General features: G+C 50.0%; 1 protein-coding gene across 19 annotated transcripts in view; it reads right to left on the bottom strand.

Annotated features, from left to right (window-relative positions):
- Positions 1-6,700: 6,700 nt before the first annotated feature.
- The window catches only part of EIF4G3 (eukaryotic translation initiation factor 4 gamma 3), a 152,705-nt gene continuing 149,942 nt past the window's right edge, over positions 6,701-9,463 (bottom strand). For all 19 annotated transcript variants that reach the window (XM_069874857.1, XM_069874865.1, XM_069874868.1 and 16 more), the window contains one exon: positions 6,701-9,057. In XM_069874857.1, the coding sequence (XP_069730958.1) occupies positions 8,876-9,057 (182 nt within the window). In that variant the 3' untranslated portion in view covers positions 6,701-8,875. The remainder of the gene's footprint in view (positions 9,058-9,463) is intronic.

Below are 9,463 nucleotides of genomic sequence, written 5' to 3'. Positions count from 1 at the left end.
AGCATTATAGCGTCTGAGCCTTCAGCTCAGCTCCAGCCCCACAGCTTCTGAGCCTTCAGCTCAGCTCCAGCCCCACAGCTTCTGAGCCTTCATCTCAGTACCAGCCCCACAGCTTCTGAGCCTCCAGCCCCACAGCTTCTGAGCCTTCATCTCAGTACCAGCCCCACAGCTTCTGAGCCTCCAGCCCCACAGCTTCTGAGCCTTCATCTCAGCTCCAGCCCCACAGCTTCTGGAGCCTTCGTGTCAGCTCCAGCCCCACAGCTTCTGAGCCTTCAGCTCAGTTCCAGCCCCACAGCTTCTGAGCCCCCAGCTCAGCTCCAGCCCCACAGCTTCTGAGCCTCCAGCTCAGCTCCAGCCCCACAGCTTCTGAGCCTTCAGCTCAGCTCCAGCCCCACAGCTTCTGAGCCTTCAGCTCAGTTCCAGCCCCACAGCTTCTGAGTTCCCAGCTCAGCTCCAGCCCCACAGCTTCTGAGCCTTCATCTCAGTACCAGTCCCTCAGCATCTGAGCCTTAATCTCAGCTCCAGCCCCACAACTGGAGCACCTCCTGTATGAGGACAGGCTGAGAGAGTTGGGGTTGTTCAGCCTGGAGAAGAGAAGGCTCCAGGGAGACCTTAGAGCGGTTTCCAGTACCTGAAGGGGGCTACAAGAAAGCTGGGGAGGGACTGTTTACAGGGGCCTGTAGTGATAGGACGAGGGGGAATGGCTTTAAATTGGAAGGGGGAAGATTTAGATTAGACATTAGGAAGAAATTCTTCATGATGAGGGTGCCCAGTTTGCCCAGAGCAGTGGTGGCTGCCCCATACCTGGAGGGTTTCAAGGCCAGGTTGGATGGGGCTTGGAGCCCCTGATCCAGTGGGAGGTGTCCCTGCCCGTGACTGGGGTTTGGAACTAGGTGGGCTTTGGTGTCCTTTCCAACCCATGATTCTACACCACCTTCCACCCTAGGTGGCTGCTGCAACACTGCACTGCACCAAGAGCGCCTCCTTCCAAAGCCAAACTGTTGTGACCGGGTCCTGGCCCTGCTCTGTCTCCACTTCTCCACTTCAGATTATCTCCGTGATGCTTTCGTACAAATCCTTTGTCTCCTGTGCTGAACAGCCCTGGAAGCGCCTTAGCCAGATGGCTCCACTTTGCTGAACATTCCTGTCTTGCTTGTGAGTGTGAAACAAAACCGTGCAGCTGCAGAAAAATGCATTCTTTGGCCTTTCTCCCCGTGCGGTGCCTCTGGGAGGAGGGCTGGGATCGGAAGGTGGATGAGAGGGGAGCGAGAGGGAATGTGCTCCTTTACCACTCATTTTAAGATGGAAGAAAAAGATGAAATCACCTCAGCTGCCCTCCCCTTGCTCACTGCGAGCCTTTGTGCACAACCCCAGCACCTGCATGTGCCGAGCTGCAAGCAGAGGAGGAGAAAAGCTTTTATGGTCTCCTTCCCTGTTTTTTTTTTACCTCAAAATCCACCCCAGAGGGGAGCTGCTGCATTCCTTAACAGCCTCGTACCTGCCTGACAACCTCGGACCCTTATGAAAATACCACCTGGGGAAAGCAGCTGGGGAAATTCCACAGCATCACCTTCCCTGGAGGGGTTTAAGGGACGGGTGGACGAGGTGCTGAGGGACATGGGTTAGTGATTGATGGGAATGGTTGGACTCGATGATCCGGTGGGTCTTTTCCAACCTGGTGGTTCTATGATTCTATGATCAGGGAAATCCAGCACCAGGGAGTCTTACTTCAGCAGGGGGGGCTGCAGCCAGAGTCAAACTGCGATCGTGTAGAGCACTATCATCATCATAAGATACTTTTAATTGGCACTAAGCACTTTTAATAAAGTCCTAACCCCTTTCAGTACATTTCCTGCATTCCCAAGTGCCCTGGTAGGATTCCAGCTGGTTTGTGGATATTCCCTCCTCTAAAGCCATTCCGTTTGATTACATCTTTCTGCAGCCCCACAGCTATTACAGATTTGCCTGCAGCCTCGGGGTTTGGCTGTGCAGTGCAGCCTGCAGTTTAAACCAGCTTGTACATATTCATCCTGTTCCCAAGGAGGAGCTGTAAAATTTGTGTGTCAGGAGATTTGTCGTTTCCACCCCGCATCCAGAGCGATGCCACGTGTTCTTGTTCTTCTGTTAGAAACCAGAAACCTGTCGTACTTCTGTTTTAAATACACTCAGTCACAGAAACTCCATTCCGGGGGCCACTCTTAACTTTCTTACCTTGCACCAACTCATATTTTTCCCATTTTGCCACATTTTTTACTTAAAGTGAACACTATATAGTAATCAGCAGCCCCTGCCACACGTGGTACAACACACAAGATAGTCATTACCTTTCTCTATTACCTTCATCGCACTGTGCACCTCATGCCGAAATCAGTTTCTGCTGATGTGTTCTCGATCCCGCTGGCTGGCTGAGTGCAGCGTATTTGTTGCCAGCTTCTGGTTTTTATTGGCCTGCAGCTCCACGCTTCAGCTCTGATGATATTTAGGCCTTGTCTCTGGTGTCGTCACCCCAAGTTTCTGTAAAATTTTTTTCCTTTTCCATTTTTACCTCAACTTTTGCAGTTGTTTGTATAAAGACTTTTGTACATTTTTGTCTCACCGTCTGCCTGGCTCTGGGAGAATTCGACCCTTTCTCCATCTTGTCCTGTGTCCTGTTGCCAGTGGAACGGGAAGCTCCTTCCCATCACCTTGATCCTTCATCCCTAAAGCTCCACATTCTGCTGCTGCTTCTTCAGCTTTTCATGCTTTGAAAAACAAATATTCCCTGAGAAGCCATCATCAATTTAAATTGGGTAGCATGTGTCTGCTGCTCCTTACCTTGAGATCTGTTTGTCCCTGAACATGTATCCGAAGGGAGTTATTTTAGTTTGATGGGACCACTCAAGCAGCACCTTTGCTCTTCTGCCTCGACATTTCATTAACTTGAGTCTCCCCACTTGGAGAGCCACACACAAACTTCACAGTGCCTTTTGCCTGCAGCACATGCTAAATGATGAAGAACTCACCTGCCTGCAGTCCCTCACAAAGGTTTTGTTTTACGCTTGAGCTGCTTTTTATTTCTGGATTGTTTTTCCTTTTTATATCTCCAGGAGAAATATGAAGAGATGAGGTGACATCCTTTAACCTCAGTCTTCCACTGTGTTGCTGGTTCACTTTACCAAAGACACACATCTAACCATCACCAGAAAAACTTACAGATCCAATCCCAAACCTCCAATTCACACCTACTTTTTTTTCCAGTAGCAGAGTCTTGGTGTCCTCCCTGTATTTCCCATAATTACATGCAAAAACCACTCCTTTTCTGCTTTCCACTCAAAAATGCATGTTCCCTGCCACCTTGCGGCCTTCTAGCCATCACCTTTGATCTCTTTATCACCCTCCAAATAATTCTTTCTTGGTACTTTTCCAGGGCCACCCCACACCCTCTCCCAGCCCATCTCTGTTGCCGCCCCGCTAATATCAACATCTGACCTGGTTAGATTTATCTTTTCAAACCTTTTCCACAGGGTATTCCATTCATCTGCACACTTTCAACCCTTTTTTTGTAACAGTTCCTACCAAATGAATAAAAACATGCTTAAATACACCAAAGTTTGCTCCATTCCGGAACAAACACAGGACAGAAACACCACTCAATCTGACAGAAGTTTCGAGCAGGAAAATGTTGCAGACCAAGCAGCCTCCCCAGGCTGCTGCTTTTCCAGAGACACCCTAATTTGAAATAGATCCTTATTGCTAACGAGGTGGATGCTGTTGCCACTGGGAAGCTGGAAGCTGTGATTTTTTTTTTCTACAGCACTTTTGGCAGTATCATAGAATCACAGAATCATAGAATCACCAGGTTGGAAGAGACCCACCGGATCATCGAGTCCAACCATTCCCATCAATCACTAACCCATGTCCCTCAGCACCTCATCCACCCGCCCCTTAAACCCCTCCAGGGAAGGGGACTCAACCCCCTCCCTGGGCAGCCTCTGACAGTGCCCAATCACCCTTTCTGTGAAGATTTTTTCCTAATGTTCAGCCTGAACCTCCCCTGGCAGAGCTTGAGGCCATCGTGGTGGTTCTCCTGCAATGGCTCCTTGCGAGTTATCTGTCCACGCGCTGGGCTAGGAGACAGGCAGCCAGGCAGGACTGTCTGGGCTGAAGCCTCCTCATCCCCAAGCTCCATCCTCTGGTTGCTGAAGCTTGCACGCACGCCCTAGGCCACATCAAACTGTTGCTTGGAGTTTCTATCAGCACATGGCATCTCAGCACCATCACATACTGACCCATGGCCAACAGCCAACGCGGCTAAAGGCTGTTCGGTACCTCAGCGCCAGCAGTGCTGGATCTAAGAGCATAACAGCGTCTTGAGGGGGTCTGATTGGAGCTTACTGCCCCAAAGATGAACCCTCTCATGTCTGTGAAACAGCGACAGGGGCAAGGCTGAAGGAGCTTCTCTGCTCTGCAGCGAACGCTTCTGATACAGCAACCAGCTTCAGGTTCCTTCAGCTGTAGAAGTGACTCATGCGGCAGGAACCATCACAGACACCCTTTTGGCAGCGTGACACCGACACGTGTGATTGGCTGTAAATGTTTTCAGGATGCCCAGTGAGTTAATGAGACTTTTTAGAGACCTTGTTTTTCCTTTATCAGAAAATTGGCTCTATGAGGTTGTAACAAAAAGCTCTGTGGGTCACAGGAACATGGCAACAACCAGTGTAAGTCACTACTGGCTTAAATCCACCTTATGCACACCAAAAAACCATCTCTGTGGAGGAATCCCTTCTCCAAGCCATTCCTGCTGCATGGGCTCTTTGGCTTTACCAGCTCCTGCACCAGGGAGAACTGATCCCAGCCAAGAGACTTTTCCACACACCAAGGTCTGCTCCGGGATCCAAGGCCTCTTGAGATAAAAAAGGTCAAAATCCGAACACATTAGCACAAGCAGACAGAGTGCAACCTCTGGGATTGGTGCATTCCCTGCCCTTGTTCACGGAAACGACTGATCCCTTCCTGAAAACACTTTCCTAGAAAGAATGCGGCCTTGGGCAGACACCTGGCCTGGTTTTAATGTTCAACTGCTTCAGGTTTGGGGACACGAACAGGGATGTAAGCAATGAATCTGCTCCTCTGCGCCTGCGCCTTTGGTATCACGCACGGCCTCAGCACAAGAAGGGCTCCCAGCAGTGGAAACGGCTTCTACGGCATCGCTCTCCTGCCAAGCTGCATCCACTCCCTGCCACGCTCACGAGCCTGCCCAGAATCATAGAATCATCAAGTTGGAAAAGACCCACTGGATCATCAAGTCCAACCATTCCCATCAATCACTAAACCATGTCCCTCAGCACCTCATCCACCTGTCCCTTAAACCCCTCCAGGGAAGGTGTTTTAACACCTTACGGGACCAAGGCTGGGATAAAAAAAATCCCAGCAAACTCAAATCCTCCAGTATCCTAGGTGGAAATTTGCCGACGTCGAGCTTCGGCTTTGCTGTGACGCCAGGTAGGAGTAACCACTGCTCACCTTTCCTCACCTCCATAGAAAAAAGCTCCTATAAATCACATTCTAATCGGAATCTCTTGTAATTATGATCCCGTTTTCTGTTTCATAGATCTCTTACAGGTATTTGTATTTTACTACCTTTCAGGAGACGCACGGCAAAGATCTTCCAGGCCTAGGAGCCACATCCCAAGGAGCCACAGCAGCCTGTGAACCTGCACCGATCCAGAAGGCAACTGAAGAGAAACCCGCTCTCGGAGGGGTGCAGGGGAGCAGCAGCACGGGGAGAGCAGCAGAGGAAGCAGTTTCGGTCCAAAACAGGTGTCAGACATTCTCCTTGCAAGGTCATCTGGGCACCTCGAGGTAACACGCCCACTGTGGGAGACCTCAATGCGCTCAGAGCGCTCCCTGCTCCAGCTACGCCACAAACCCACCTGTTCAGAGCCCTCAGGGAATTCCAGAAAAATCCTTATGACCTCTGCAAACCTGAGCACCTGTGCAAACTCCCTCCCCAGCATCTACAGCACACGAACAGGGCACGTCCTCCTCCCTGCCCAAACCTTTAGCATCAGAGGCTCAAAGGAGGGGAGAAACTTTCTCATCTCTCCTTTACCCACATTCTCACCGTTCCCATTCCAACCAGTGGTTTTCCAGCTCTTGCAGCTGAAAGATTCAAGGTCCCCAAACAAATTGCCCTGCCCTGACGCACTTTGATCCACGGGGCTGATCACAGGCTCCAGCTTCTTCCTTTCTGATTCAAGGCCATCGATAAATAAACCACAGTCCCCGCGCGGCGTGGCTCTGGTGTCACACGCTCACGTTCCCAGCGGGATCGACACGGTGTATCCTGAGGGGAAATTCTTCATGTACACACACCGACCTGGCCAATATTCAGCCTCATTTACATACAAACTCGCATCCTTTTAATTCAACTGCTACAAACCATGTACCTGCTCACGGTCTGGCTGAGGAAGAACTTTTGCGAGCAAAGCACCCACATGCTCTCCCGTGGAGCTTTAACACACATGGCTTGGGATCTGCTGGGCTGGTTCCCCGACCACCAGCTTTGGAGATCTCGACAGCGCCCGTCACCAAACCTCTGGAACGCCGGGAGGGAGCGAGCGGCTGAGGCCGAGGCGGAGCTGGGAGCCGCACAGCGGATACGTACAGGTCCATACATGAAGGGTGAGAATATTTTCTTTCTTTTTTTAACAAAACATCAGAGAAAAGTGTTTTATTGTTACTAAAAAAAACCCAAACAATGCTCTAGTGTTGTAGGCCATGGGTTCTCTCGCTTAGAGTCATGGCCTGGAACACGGTAACAGGGAAAGCGTCTCGCAGGCGTCTCCCCTCCAGCCACAACCAGGCACCCTCCTCCCTTCCCCCTGGTGATCAAGTAACATCCTTATGCAAGTACAGTAATTCTTTACATGTAAAAGTAAGATTAGGAAAGTATTTCATGTTTTTGTAGCCTTTTTTTTTCCTTGATTTTTTTTTCCTTTTTTTTAAAAAAAGTGATTTAGCAGCTGGAAAGGAGACGACAGCATCATGTGAGCAGCCAGTGCTGCAGACCAGCAGCCAACGCTCCACAGGTCACTGGCGGCCCGGGGACCACAGTTCACAAACCGCGTGTTGGGGCTTCACAACCTTTGCAGACCGTGTCATGGCAGATGCTTCTTCACAGTGAGAGCCAGCGGGTCATCTTTGGTTGTTGGAGAGACGCACACGAGAGACTCCACGTGCTCGGCAGCAGCTCCGTTTGGAGGACTGCGTGGCGCTGGGGTCCCTTTGGGCACGGAGAACACGCGCTCCGGCTGCGAAGTCACCGCTGCACCCGGCTGCGCTCCAGACACTATCACGGGGCAGGCAGAGCCGGGAAGAGCTCGGCAGCGCTTGTTCCGCCTCTCGACTCGCGTGGGGCGCTTTCCTCTTCCCCCCAGCTGGGGCTGTGGGCTCCGCGGGCAGAGCAAGGCACCCGGCAGAGGCGAAGGCGGCGGCGGCGAAGGGCTGTTGCTCCTCTGCTCCAGCGGCTGCGACCTCCGCACCTTCTGGGTTCCCCTGGGCCGATGCCACCCATCCGAGTCACGAGAGAGCGACCGCAGCCGCAGGGCTGGACAAACGGAGCTGGGATGGACACCGTGCGCCCCGAGGACTCGCGACAAGGAACCAACCGCACCTACAGGTACGGCCGCCCCGCCGTTCAGTTCTCTCTGCAGAAAAGGTCTCCCCAGCAGCAACCCCCTCGGTGTTTGGAAACGACAACTGCTCTCACCCCTCTTTTTTTGGTAGAGACACACACAGACACACGCTCTATGTACACGACTTGGAAGTGAGGACCTGCACCCTGCCAGGAAGCCAGCACCGCTCAGAGGTGGGGCACACATTCAGCAGCTGTCAAAGGAGAAGTCGTTTTACTTTCTTTTAAACTTGCAATGTTTGTCTTTATTTTGTTCTTTTATATTTTGAAAGTGAAAAGAAATAGTATTGAGTCAATTTCTTTTTTTTGTCTTTTTTCTTTGTTTGTTTGTTTGTTTTTTAAATATTTGTTCTATGTATTTACAAGCCTTAAAGTCGCTCTAAAGGTTCCAAAGTATCACTAGGACTGTTTTTTTCCCCTGGGGTAGCACTGTTTTCAATGAGTTATTTTCGGAGCACGCTGGTCCGCAGCGGTTTTGCTCGAATGCGTTTCTTTCCATTCCAAGGTTATGTACATTTGGATTACTATTTTCTTTTTAAATTTCAGAAGCGAGCTGAGAGGCAGGCAGAAAAATCTGATGACAATTAAAAAAAACCAAAAAAAGGATCTCTTCCTCATCAAGCTTACCCAAACCCCCTCGAAACGTTTGTCTGTTTATCATGCTCTGAAACAAAACTGCGTATGAAGGGGAGGGAAATTTATTTCTCTGCTTTTGTTCTATTATACAATTTGTTTACAGAAACTGCAAATTTAAAAAATTACACTGGCATTTGCAGTCCTTAAAATAATAAATTAAAAGTTTTCAACTTTTGTTTTTTTGCTAAACAGATTTGTTTCACGCTGTGTTGTTTTTTTTTTGCAAGTCCTTGTTTAAAAAGAAAAGAGAAAAAAAAAAAGATTAAAACAGAAAATATTTTCTATAAATAACACATGTATTTTGGTTTAGTGCTCCCGCCCTCAGGTTTGAAGTTTAATGTTTTGTGTTTCAAGTACCTTTTTGTTTCCTCCATGATCACCTTTGCCTGGATCTATTTGACCTCTCCCACTCGTGCGTGTGTGGGGAAGGGGGCTCTGCGCGAGAATTGGCCTTTGCTGCACTGTGATTGGCGAAGACGTGAAACTCCTTAAAAAAATACTTAAACTGTTTCTTTTTTTTTTGTTTTTTTTTGTTTTTTTTTTTTATCTGTATTTTAAGTTTTAATTATCCTCCGACTCCTCTTCAGCCTCTCGTAGCCACGTGAAGAACGCCGTGACAGATTTTAGCGCTACTCCTTTCCCGTTCTGCTCCGCTGGGTCCTTGCTGCTTTCCCACTTGTAGAAGGCATCCTCCGATATCACCTCCTCGTCGTACAGGCAATCGAAAAACATCCGCAACAAATCTGCGATAATGGAATAACGGGAGAGAACAGCTGTCAGCGCCGCGCGGGCCCAGTTACGGATAAGGGGATTAACGTGACCTTAAACGAGAGGGAAGCAGGCACAAGTCAAAGCAAGGTCTGGTACTGAGTTATTGCTTCCCGGCTGGCTGCCCGCAGGCGAGAGGGAAAACGGTCCCTCTAATGCCGCCGGGCAACACACGCTCCGCAGAAAAAGGAAAGCTGGGAAAGCGGCCGTGGGAACGTGTGATCTAGGGCCCGGCCGGCAAGCGAGCCCACAGGAGGCCGTACTGTTCCTGCTGGACCAGCCACCCTGGCAGCCCGGCTCCTCTCCAACCCTTGAGTCCTGGTGGGGGCACGACAAACCACCAGCACCTTAAAGCAAAGGACGATCAAGTTGAGTGTCTCT

Source organism: Phaenicophaeus curvirostris, chromosome 22 (assembly GCF_032191515.1).
Source record: "Phaenicophaeus curvirostris isolate KB17595 chromosome 22, BPBGC_Pcur_1.0, whole genome shotgun sequence".
NCBI lineage: Eukaryota > Metazoa > Chordata > Aves > Cuculiformes > Cuculidae > Phaenicophaeus > Phaenicophaeus curvirostris.
The sequence above is the reverse complement of the archived record's forward strand: the minus strand, read 5'-3'. Positions and strand labels throughout refer to the sequence as shown.